This window comes from Oryctolagus cuniculus, chromosome 11 (assembly GCF_964237555.1).
Source record: "Oryctolagus cuniculus chromosome 11, mOryCun1.1, whole genome shotgun sequence".
NCBI classification, from domain to species: Eukaryota; Metazoa; Chordata; class Mammalia; order Lagomorpha; family Leporidae; genus Oryctolagus; species Oryctolagus cuniculus.
In genome coordinates, this window is record NC_091442.1 from 41,028,106 (window position 1) to 41,041,498 (window position 13,393).

At 39.6% G+C, this 13,393-nt stretch overlaps 1 protein-coding gene across 6 annotated transcripts in view; it reads left to right on the plus strand.

Annotated features, from left to right (window-relative positions):
* MACROD2 (mono-ADP ribosylhydrolase 2) overlaps window positions 1-13,393 on the plus strand; it is a 2,173,823-nt gene that overhangs the window by 2,080,931 nt on the left and 79,499 nt on the right. For all 6 annotated transcript variants that reach the window (XM_051846213.2, XM_051846214.2, XM_008256366.4 and 3 more), the window contains one exon: window positions 10,172-10,249. In XM_051846213.2, coding sequence (XP_051702173.1) covers window positions 10,172-10,249 — 78 coding nt within the window. The remainder of the gene's footprint in view (window positions 1-10,171; window positions 10,250-13,393) is intronic.

The window sequence follows — 13,393 nt, forward strand, 5'->3', positions numbered from 1 at the left end:
TCATTCGGGGAAAATGATGTCATGATCCAACAGGTTAGGTTATGACATAGTCCTTATAGGCTTAATCTTTGAAATCTAGGGATCTTAGCAGCAAGAGTATCCGGCCTCACAACCACACTCTGCAGGTACCTGACAGAAAACCACCCAGGGCCCACAGTTAAATCCAGGCCTAAATTCTGTCTGCTGCCTCAGTTTCTCCTTGCAATAAAAGAACTAAGTAGTGCTAACTAGTGACCTGCTGCCAGACAGCAGTTTTGCTCATGAGGGCTGCAAAAACTGTTACCATTTCTCCTATGAGAAAGGGACTTACAATCACACAGTCATAATAAACTCTTATTGTCAGATCAGAATAAATCAAAGGGTAAAGAAGTGTTATATCTGCATATATATACACAACAGGAATGATTTGTACTATGAGGATACTTCAACAAATTCTCCGAAAAACTGAATATATGTATCTGGGAGCAGGCATTTGATACAGCAGCCTGAGATGTCCATGTCCCATACCCATACCAAGGAGCCTTGGTGTGAGTTGCAGCTCTGCTTCCCATTCCTGTTCCCTCCTGATACTCTAGGAGGCAACACTGAGGGCTCAGGAGCTTTGATTCCCGCCACCCACAGGCCACACCCAGACTGAGTTCAGGCTTCAGGCTTCAGTGTGGCCCAACCCTGGCAACTGTGGACATTTGAAGAGTGGAACCACAGGTGGAAGATCTTTCTCTGGATCGATCTCTCTCATTCTCTCTCTCTCTCTCTCTCTGTGTCTCACTTTGAAATTTTAAAAAATGAAAATAAATTTTTAAAAATCTAAATATGTTTATGTTGACATGGAATGGTTGAAATCCATGCATAGTTTTTTCCTACTACACATTTCCCCGTGAACTTCTTGAATAACTTTAGTGTGTACATATTGTGGAATGGCTAACTCAAGCTGCTAATATGTGCATTACCTTATATACTTACCATGTTTTTGTGGTAACACTTGAAATCTACTCACCTAGCAATTTACAAGTACGTTTGGACCTCCCAATTTGAGGGTTCCACATCCATGAATTCAACCAACTGTGATAAAAAATATTTGGAAAAAAATACTGTGTCTGTACTTAACACGTACATACTTTTCTTCTTGTCATGGTTCCCTGAACAATACAGTTTCACAGCTCTTTACTCAGAAGTTACATTGTGTCAATTATTATAAGTAATCTCAAGATGATTTGAAGTATACAGGAGGATGAAAATACTGTCCCCATTTTATATAAGGGCCTTGAGCATCCATTGCTTTCAGTAACCACTGAGGGCCCAGGAACAAATCCCCTGCATATATATATATATATATATATACACATATATATAGATAGATAGAGAGCGAGAGCTGTATACAGTACAGTGTTATTATTAACTGTATATCCCATGTTGTACAATGTATCTTGTGACATAGGTGAACTATTTAACGGAATTTCAAGGCTTTTCATACTTAGAATCATAGTTATTTTTAATGCCTACAGCCTGGTCACTTTTTTTGTTTGTTTGTTTTATAAAGGGGTCAAGAGAGCCTGCCATGTAAGGGTTTGTAGATGAAGAGAGGCAAAATCAGAAAAGCATCAGGAGGAGGTCAAGGATACTGAAGCAGCCAGGACACAGACAACCAAAAATAAGAGCAGATTTGCCTTTGTTTACACCGCCAAAGGGGAAAAATTAAGTTGATGGAAAGGGTAATTAAGCATTTCCTTTTTCACCATGGTCCAACCAGGCTTCATATCCAGCTGTTCTGTTTTACAATGTGATGATTCTTTGTTGGGTCGCTGAGTTAAAGATGGCCAGTGTGTCCCCGGTGGCACGCCACGGCTCTTCCTTCACTATTGATCTTTGTTCTGTAAATACACTGGAAAAATCTCAGGCTGACCTGTCCCACCTGAGTACCTGGGTAAGAAGGAAGACTGGGAATATTGACAGGAAACTATTGTTTGGAACAAAGAGATTATTTAAGCCATTTGGCAAATTAGCTTTGTGAGGTTTCTTAGATCACCTGGGGGAAAATGGTGGGTGGATCTCCCTTGAAGTATGAAACTAGCAGTTCCACATCCTGAATCACAGCCCCCAGATAGCTTCCATCCCACCCTAATTATCCATTTTCTTATTTGCTCATATTTTCAATAACAGCCTGCAGAAGAGTATCGCTTGCAGTGTAGGAATGCTCCAGCTGATTTACCAAAGTTAACTCTTTGGAACTTGGAATGTGTTTTCTAAGAGAAACCAGGTTAGTTGTCCATGATGGTAGTTTATCCCAGCCATGCCTCGAAGACTGTTAGTGCCTCAACTCCATTCCTCTGGGAGTAATTGACCACCTTGTCATAGGGGTTAATGAGAGCATAATGAAGACAAATGACCAACCATAGCTCAGCTGGGCCTCCCAAAACCCAGACCCATGTCCTGTCTGTGCACCTAGTACCTCTCAGGTAAATAGAGTTTATCCTTTTATGTCCAGCGTCACTGGGACCAAGCATTGACATCTGAATACTCAGGGGCTGTACTGCAGGAGGTATTTTTTTTCCTATGGATAGGAATAGGAGCTGCAGTTTCATGGAGGCCGTAAAATTGATTGTACAGACTGTACCATGCATAAGCACAGTGTTCAGATGGAGGGAAAAAATGCTTTGTCCTAATTGCTTCATATAATAAACCAGAGATTTGAACAAGCATGCCAGGATAAATACTTTCTCTATGGTATAATCAAATCGGTTTACAGGAATCAAGGGAAATCCAGGTAATTGTGTTCCTGTACGACTGTTGCAAAGAACTCTGGTACTCATTTCTAGATATTTACACATAATGGAGAACGAAAATTTTTGTGTAGATTTTTGTGTATAGTATTTATTTTGTTCAGACACCCATGTCAAAACGACCACCTGCTACCACTCTTAACAATATTCAGGGGCTGCTTCTCTTACTGGATGCATTTTGGGGGAACTTCTGGCTTAGAACCTCTTTCTGTTTCATACTTTATTTTCACTTCTGGTACAAAATGTTGTTTGCAAGCGACATTGCTCTCCTCATTCATTAAATACACTTTTTTTTTCCTGTTTCTTCAAGTAAAATCTCCCTTTAAAATTCAAGATTTGCCACCTTTGGGGCCAGCAGTGTAGTACAGTGAGTGAAGTCAATACTTGAAGCACTGGCATCCCATGTGGGCATCACTTTGAGTCCTGGCTGCTCCACTTCCAATCCAGCTCCCTGCTAATATGCCTGGGAAAGCAGCAGAAGATGTCCCATGTCATTGGGCCCCTACACCCATGTGGGAGACCTGGAGGAAGCTCCTGGCTCCTGGTTTCGGCCTGGTCCAGCCCTGTTTTTTGCAGCATTTGGGAAGTGAACCAGGGGATGGAAGATCCCTCTCTCTCTCTCTCCCTCTCTCTCTCTCTCTCTTTCTGTAACTCTACCTTTCAAAACCATAAATAAATCTTTAAAAAAAAGATTTGCCATCTTTGATATGGAGTGGCTGTGAAGTTCAAGAGCTGATTACTCAGAAATCATACTAAAAAGCTGTTGTAAATGGCAGTGTCACAGGTGGTGGGATATAAGTTTTTGTATTACTTTTAGTCTTGCTGGGGTTATGGATATCTGTGACAATATACAGGAAACCATCACCTCCCAGAAGTATGAACCCATGCAAATATATATGCATTTTGTGTATCTTTCCAAAGGGTTTGTAAATCCCCAGGGTATACTCAGGGATTCCCTAGGTACAGAACTTTTGTTCCAAGGGAACATCTTAGAGATAGTAGTTATTTTGATTTATAGTTTAGACTTGCTTATAAAAAATTCAATCGTTTCATCATTTGTCATCATAACTCTGTATGTGGACTCTTCAATGTAGATATATGTAACTGCATTAAAAATGACCTACTTTTTGAAATTTCTGTTTTATGGGATTTTTCATTTTATTTTAATCTATTTTAAATATTCTTTTAAACCTTTTTCAACTTTTTAAATGAGGGTTCTTTAATTTATGAAAGTGTTTCTTTTTTATTCTTATTAATCTTAAAAGCACATCTATCTATAGACCTTTGGCTTGAATATTTGATCTAATATTTGCATTTGAAAAAATTCTTTAAATATGACATTGACCTTAAAGATGTTGAAAGTCAGAATCTACATATAAATTTAATTCCTGTTCTCTGCTATTAAAATAACATTGACTGAATCTCAGAACTAAGTGATAACTATTTTACATATTTTGAGCGCTGCTTTTTGAAATTAAATAAAATGCAAATCTAAGGTGCTGGGAGAATTCTGTATATACAACTACATTTTTCATGATAGTTTATAGAACTTGTATAGAAATAGGAAGCCCACCTAGCAACCTTATAAACTGATGTCTTAGTCTATGTGCTTACAATAAAATACCATAAATTGGGTATTACAAAAAAAAAAAACAAAACAGAATTTAATTTCTCACAGTTCTGTAGGCTGGGAAACCCAAGATCAAAGTTCCAGTGAATTTAGTGTACCTACTTTCTGATTCATGGGAGGGATATTTAGAAAGTTCATGGAAAATGCTTATTAGTAAAAAACTATTCATGGATTTTGACTTTTCTCACACCAAAATAAGCCTGTGTTTTAATTCCATTTTCCATAAAGTTTTTGAAATACCATTATGCTCACTGTGTCCATGGAGAAAGAGGTAAGAATGTTCTTTCAGGCCTCTTGTGTATGGACACTAATCCTATCCACCAGGCTCCCACATGCCATCACCTTGGGGTTAGGATTTCTGCATGTGGATCCATGAAGGAAACACAAGCATTCAGATCATAACAAATGGATATGTTTTCTCTTTCTCTTGTTATAAATAATGTCATTGTATCCATAGGAAGATACTATAAAAAGTTCATAGATATTGAACTAAAAAGTATTGATTTTGCTACACAAAAATTTTAAATCCAAAATGTATATCATGAAGAAACAATGCATGGATTTCAAAATATTCTCCACCAAACTAAATGCATTTCTTAATTCAATTTTTCCATGAATTATTTATTTATTTGAATGGCAGAATGACAGAGAGGGAGCTACAGAGAGACAGCTTCCATCCACCGGTTCATTCCCCCCAAATGGCCACAATGACCTGAGCTAAGCCAGGCTGAAGCCAGGAATCTGGAACTCCATCTGAGTCTACCATATGGGTGGCAGGGGCTCAAGCACTTAGGCCATCATCTACTGCTTCCCCTAGGACATTAACTGGGAGTGAGACCAGAAGCAGAGTTGCAGGAACTCGAACCCGACATGGGAGGCCAGCATCCCAAGCAGCTGCTTAACCCATAATGCCACAATGCCAGCCCTCTCTGTGAGCTTTTTGAATTACCCTTGTATACAGTGCAGCTTTCATTACCTCAAATAGAAGAACTATACTGCCATTTCCAGCCTACAACTAACTGTGATGTAATACTACACATTATTTAAAACGTCTAGTATCCAATCCAGTCTTGCTAAAGTTTGGAGAATAGAAATTCAGATAGCCCTTCAGTGGGAACAGTCTTGCATAGCTATCTGGTTATTTGTGAATGCTGTCATGGATTTAGACTTTTTATCCTATTTTGTCATTGAATATGAAGGTAGAACCATTTCTGCAGAAGAGGCAGTTTGTGGGTTTGTTGATTTGAGATCCCTGCTATCATGTAAATAAAAACTGTGCTTATATAGAGCACATCCTTAAATAGTCTATTTCTGGGATGCATGCTTTCAAGCATTCTATTTCTAAAATTAAGATACATCTTAGAATTGATAATGTATTATAATGTATTAGCATTAATAATAGTGCAAATTACAACTGATGCAGTCTTGAGTTCAATAAAATATATTAAACATCTTGCATAAGACCATGTAGAGCATATATAGAGCATGTAAACTCAGAAGTTGCCTTGGCAATATTAAAGCAATTCATAAATTGTGAACTCAGTGTAAGTCATCTTTGAAAGATATTTCTTGGGGTAGGAGTTGTAGCGCAGTGGGTTCAGTTGTCACTTAAGATACCTACAACCTGTATCTGAGTATGCCACTTAAAGCCTCAGCTACTCTGCTTCCAATCCATCTTCCTGCCAATGGGCCCAGGAAGTAGAAGATAATGGCCCAAATACTTGGCTTCCTGCCACCCATGTGGAAGACCTAGATGGTCCTCCAGGTTCCTGCATGTGGCCTTGCCCAATCCCAGATACTGTAGGCATTTGGCGAGTGAACCAGCAGATGGAAGATCTCTGTCTCTCTCTTTCCATCACTCTGCCTTTCAAATAAATAAACCTTTGACAACAACAAAAAAGACATTACTTATATAGTATTTGGCTCAGAAATACAATGCTATTTAAGTGAGAAAGAACAATGAATTATTGTTCAGTGTAAATGAATATATTTTACATACATATAAAATTTTGGATAATCTTAAAATATTAATGTTGAGAGAAATAAGTGTTGCACAAGACTATATATAAAACGATAACATTTTCTCTAAACAAATAAAACTAAAACATTTTCAAATTTAAAATCTAGCCTGACATATATAACTATCTTTTTCAATAATTGTTTATTATGGATAAAAGTAGTCCAAAGATTTTTTTCAATTTACACATTAGCTCCCAAATTAAAAAGGCTTTTTTTAAAAAGAAAAGATTTATTTATTGATTTGAAAGTCAGAGTTACACAGAGAGAGGAGAGGCAGAGAGAGAGGGCTTCCATCACTGGTTCACTCCCCAATGGTCCGCAACAGTTGGATCTGGGCCCATCTGAAGCCAGGAGTTTCTTCTGGGTCTCCCAAGTGGGTGCAGGGGCCCAAGCACTTGGGCCATCTTCTGCTGCTTTTCTAGGCCATAGCTGAGATCTGGATTGGAAGTGGAGCAGCCGGGACTCGAACCTGTGTCCACATGGAATGCCGGCACAGCAGGCAGTGGATTTACCCACTATGCCACAATGCCAGCCCTAAAGGCTTGTATTTTTGTATTTATTTGAGAGGCAAATTTATATATATATACATACATACATACATATACATATATATATATGTATATACACACATACACACACATACAGAGCCATGCTCTTCAGTGTTCATGGGAAGGGAGAGCTCCAGTCCTTGTTGCCAAGCTTCTTATGAACTCGGAAAGGGGAGTGGTCAGGAAGGTACATCCTGGGTAGTGGTCATTTGATTGACAGATGGGAAGATAAGATTATATGGGGAATGGGAGGAATGACATCCAGCTCCTGGCCCTAAACTAGCTACTTGCCTTGTCTTTTATCATTATCATATTTAATTCAGTTAACTTAATGTTTAACGTGTGTGTGTGTGTGTGTGTGTGTGTGTGTGGAGAGGGAGAGAGAGAAAGAGATCTCATCTGCTGGTTCACTCCCCAAATGCCCACAATGACGAGGTCTCAGCCAGCACTGTGCCAGAACTGGGCAAGGGCTGGGCCAGGGCCGGAACCAGGAACCCGGAATGCAATCTGGATCTCCCAGATGGGTGGTGGAATCCAATTACTTGAGCCATCAAAATGCTGCCTCCCAGGATGTACAGTAACAGAAAGCTGGAATCAGGAGCCAGAGCCAGGACTCAAAGCCAGGTCCTCTGATGAGTATTGCAACAATCTTAACTTGTGTCTTAACAGCTAGGCTCAGCACTCACCCCTAGAAAAGGCATTTTTTTTTATTTGACAGGCAGAGTTAGACAGTGAGAGAGAGAAACAGAGAGAAAGGTCTTCCGTTGGTTCACCCCCCAAATGGCCACTAAGGTAGACGCACTGTGCAGATCCCAAGCCAGGATCCAGGTGCTTCCTCCTGGTCTCCCATGCGGGTGCAGGGCCCAGTTACTTGGGCCATCCTCCATTGCCTTCCCAGGCCACAGCAGAGAGCTGGACTGGAAGAGGAGCAACCGGGACTAGAACCAGTACCCATATGGGATGCCAGTGCCGCAAGCGGAGGATTAACTAAGTGAGCCATGGCACCGGCCCGAGAAAAGGCATATTTTAATGGGATCTGGTTTAAAATAATTTGACATGAATGAGACAGAAGTTTGGAAAATGTGGCTTTGCTCGGTTTTGCTTCAAAATTTGGACTTTTAAACTTATTGTTAGTCTCAGAAAGAAATAAGAAGCAGTGCAGATAATTAAACATTTGCCTTAGGGGAATTATTTGCAGTTAATTAAAACCACAACTTCGGGTATACACTTGCTTCGGTGATTATTAAATCTGAATCATATGTTAACTACCCAGGTTTCTCACGTGCCCATCAAATATTGCTCATGGCGGTTTCAAGAAATAAACTTTCTCATAATATTACCAACAAATCATATTGTTCAAAGTTATTTCCCAGTATTGAGGATGCCTTAGGGAAGGAGGGGGAGAGAAGCAGAGGGAAATAGAGAAAGGATGAATTATTTCAGAGTCCATCTGATTCAGCTCTGTTAGGAAGTTAGAACTCAACTGAGATATACAAACTCAGTAGAGAATCAATTTGTAAGTAATAAAGATTTCATCCTACCATCCTCACTTCTAAGGCCTTATGTTGACAAGAGTAGCATGTGGCTTTTAGAAATCTTTAGATTATTTCAGAAAGAAAGAAGGAGAGAGAGAGAGCGAGAAAGGGAGGGAGGGAGGGAGGGAAGAAGGGAGGAAGGAAAAGAGAGAAATCTACTGAATGGTAAATTCCGTGATGGCAGAGATTTGATATTTCTTTCTATTGGGTCTTCAGTATCAGGGACTGTGTTGACATAGAATTGGCCCCATTTGTCCTCCTAGTGACCTTTTTAAAAGGCTCTATCAATGTCTTTTGGGCTTTTTTGGTAAAGATGTATGTATGTATGTATGTATTTGAAAGACAAAGCAACAGAGAGAAAAGGAGAGATCTATACTATCTGCTGGTTGACCCCCCATATGGCTTCAGTAGCCAGGTCTGGGCTAGGCTGAGGCTGGGAGGCAGGAAGTCCATCTGGGTCTCTCCTGTTGGTGATGGGGGCCCAGACATGTGGGTCCAGCCATCTGCTGTTGCTTTCACAGACACATCAACCGGAAGCTGGATCAAAGCAAGGGCATCCGGGACTCAAATTGACACTGTGACATCACAAGCAGTAACTTAACCTGCTTCTCCACAATGCTGGCCCCCTCTTTCAACACCTGTTTTTTTGTTTGTTTGTTTGTTTTGTTTTGTTTTGTTTTTAGAATTATTTATTTTTTTGAAAGTTGGAGTTACACAGAGAGAGAAGGAGAGATAGAGCGAGAGGTTTTCCATCCACTGGTTCACTCTCCAGTTGGCCACAAGGAGCCAGGAGCTTCTTCCTGGTCTCCCACATGAGAACCAGGGCCCAAGGACTTGGGCCATCTTCCAATGCTTTCCCCGGCCACAGCAGAGAGCTGGATCAGAAGTGGAGCAACTGAGACTAGAACCAGTACCCATATGGGATGCTGGCACTGCAGGCAGCTGGCGGCTTTACCAGCTACGCCACAGTGCCTGCCCCTCAATGTCTTTTAAAGGAACCTCCAGAGAGACTTTCATTTTCAATCAGAAGGAACTCTAGTTTTGCAAAAGTCCATAATCATGGCATTATTGTAGCCATGTCATTTCTTGAAAAGAAATTTTAGAAAACAAAAGATGAATGTATGCTGATTTGACATTGACCTGTGCTGTATGAAGGAGGGAATGATGTTACAGAGAACAGAAAGTTTGCATTCCCTCATCACTCTTGTTCAACCAGTATGGTTCCAGAGAAAGACCACTGGATTTCAAAACTCTAGGTCTTACTTTTCCAAGGTCTCAAAGATCCCATCTGTGAGCAATCACAAATAAAGAAGCAGGAAAAACCTTAAAGTTAGATATGCCCTTAATCTTCTCTATTCTGCCTCCCTTTCATATCCTTTCCCACAATTTTAAGACTGTTACAATGCATAAAGTTTGCTTATATTTTCTTCATCACAATAAGGTGTTCCAACTCTCTCTGCCTTTGTATGCTTTGTACAGATACTTTATGCTGTACTTCAAGAAGAGCTTATTTACTGATAAAAGTGTTTAAGCTGTCTAGTGGTTATTTCTAAAATTAAAGTCTGTTCTTTCAAACATAAATCTATCCCCCTGGTGCAGGAAGCTGCTCTAATTCCCTGTTAAAATTGCTGACTCAAGATTTTGCTTGTTTGTTTTTAGATTCTGCAAAGGATGAAAACATCACAAAAGACAATGAAATAACAGATCATTCTGTGTGTGACCACGAGCATCCCAGTGGTGAGTTGTGAGATCATTTTTCAATTCTTTTTTTATTTCCTGCTGGAGAATATTACATTTTAAAAATTTAACACTTTCTGGAGAAAACTGAATTCCAATAATATTTTGCTAGTGTTGAATGCCAACTGATTGGTAGCTGTCATCTTTTTATTTAATTATGTTTTTTTTGGAAAGCAAAGAGACAGAAACAGACACATAGGCAGAGAGCGCCCCTCAGCTGGTTCATTTCCTAAGTGTCCACAACAGCTGAGGCTGGGCCAGGCCAAAGCCAGAAGCTGGGAAGTCAATCCATATCTCCCAAACAGATAGCAGGAACCCAACTCTTAGAGCCAAGTCTGCTGCCTCCCACAGTCTGCCTTAGCAGGATGGTTGTATTGCAAGTGGAACAGGCACTCAAGCCCAGGCACTCTGATAAGAGAGTGTAGACATTGCAAGTAATGGCTTAACAGCTATACCAGACTCCTGCCCTATAGTTGCCATCTTTAGATAAGGCTTTTGTTCTCCAAGATAGTCATCACTCATTATTTTTGTACAGGTTTGGCTTCATTTATTTAGTTTGCTGTTATTATTATTATTTAGTTTGCTGTTATTATTATTATTTAGTTTGCTGTTATTATTATTTAGTTTGCTGCATGAATTCCATAAGCATTGTATTTGCAGCTACTGAAATGAATACATGATAACAATGAGAATGAAAGGAGACATATGGAAAATAAACCCAGGGAATGAAATCTACATAGGCTTGGAATACCAAGAAGGGAGAACAGAATAAACACGAATGAAGTAACCTTCAGAAAAGTAACAAAAAAAAATGTTTTCCTAATGCAAACAATTTCTCTGCCCAAAACATAAGAGTACACATAATATTTATAAGCAAAGATAATGCAGATTCAAATGAAAATAAAACCAACATAACCCCATGGAATTTTTGAAGATCAGTGATAAAGAAAGGCTTTTAATACAGAAGAAAGTCAAAATCAAATTATAAGCAACATCACCACAATTGAATTAGGGCAACATTTCCAAAGCACTAAAACAGGCTTTCTAAATTTAGCAAAATTACTATTCATTCACCAAATCGAGAGTCGTATTTTCTCTGGAATGCAAAGATTAAGAAAATATGCTACCCAGGTATCCTTTTTGAATAAACTAACAGGAGACCTGTGCAGAAACAATAAATTTAGAAAGGAGCATAAAATAAGACTGAGAAATGAACAGTTGGAAGGATGAAATTTCTCATCAGAAACTACAACCACATGCGAAAATGTGGATGGATCTCAGAAAGAGAGACCTAAGACTAACTTCCTTAAAGGCAAACTCAGAACTAAAACAAAACTCCTCCTGTGCTGTGGATTCTGCCAATATGTGACCTTTAAAGATATCATTGAGGGCCGGCGCCGCAGCTCACTAGGCTAATCCTCCGCCTGCAGCGCCGACACACCGGGTTCTAGTCCCGGTCGGGGTGCCGGATTCTGTCCCAGTTGCCCCTCTTCCAGGCCAGCTCTCTGCTGTGGCCCGGGAGGGCAGTGGAGGATGGCCCAAGTCCTTGGGCCCTGCACCCCATGGGAGACCAGGATAAGTACCTGGCTCCTGCCATCGGATCAGCGTGGTGCGCCGGCTGCAGCGCGCCGGCCGCAGCGGCCATTGGAGGGTGAACCAACGGCAAAGGAAGACCTTAATCTCTGTCTCTCTCTCTCACTGTCCACTCTGCCCGTCAAAAAAATATTTAAAAAAAAAAATAATTTAAAAATTATGTGGTAATCATAAATGGAATTAAATTCCAGTAGGATTAAAAAGAGATATCTTGCTTTCTAAATTTCACCAAAACATCATAACATAAGAATAAATTCGGTGGAGCACATTAAAAAATAAACTAGCAGTGTAACAAAGCATAGTGTACCAAATAAGATGACAGAAGCACAAGCAAGTAGTTATAACAGTAAGTGTAATTAGGTTACTTTATTAAGTGTAAAAACAATTCCAATAGAGTTAAATGCAATAAAATTATAGAGGTTTAAAAAGTAGAAGTTTAGAAAAAGGTATATTTGGGAAATGAACATCCACAGTAAGCATGAAAAACTACTTTAGAATATCTGTAGTTATAATACTGGCCAAAAGTCTCCACTGAGAAAGACTTGGGACTTGGTCATTTTTATTGAAAAAAAAATCTCTAATTAAATATATTAGCAATGTGTCAGATGATATGACAAGGTGCAATACAAATAAAAACCTGTTGGAAATGCAATGGGGAATTCATACATAGAATATTATCCATCAGTGACAGAATGAATAGACTAAAAATGACATGGAATGTTTGAAAAATGTGATTAGCAGGGTAATCCTGCTGCAAGAATAGACAGGCTGATCAATGAAATAGACTAAAGAGTTTAGAAATAGACCCAAGTGGATCTGGATTGCAGTATATATTCTGGCTGACATTGCAAAGATAGATGACTCAATAAATGGCATTAAGACAACCGGTTGGCCATTTGGAAAAATAAGCTGAATCCCTATCTCATTCCTTATACCAACATAAATTCCAAGAGGAGCAAAGATGAAATGAAAAATGAACTATAAAAATACTAGAGTTAAAGAACCAAAGGTTATAAAACTCAGCACTAAAATGAAATGAGCTATCAAGCTACTTAGAGATGGAGGAAACTTAAATGTACATTACTAAGTAAAAGAATCCAAACTGAAAAGACTGCATCTTATGTGATTCCAATTATATGACATGCTAGAAAAGTCAAAACTATGGAAACAACACAAAGATCCATTTTCATGGGCTGAAGAGGAGTGACAGGTAAGAAGAGCACAGAGGATTTTTAGCAGAGTTAAAATAATTCACATGAGACTCATAGTGCTGGGGATATGTTGTTGGACATTTGTCAAAAGCCAGAGAATACACAGAATAAAGAGCGAGCCCTTGGGGCTGGCACTGTGGCATAGCGGGTAAAGCTGCTGCCTGCAGTGCCAGCATCCCATATGGACACCGGTTCAGGTCTCAGTTGTTCCACTTCCAGTGCAGCTCTCTGCTATGTCCTGGGAAAGCAGTGAAAGAGTGGAAGATGGCTCAAGATCTTGGGCCTCTGCACCCGCATTGGAGACCTGGAGGAGTCTTCTGGCTCCTGGGTTCAGATCAGC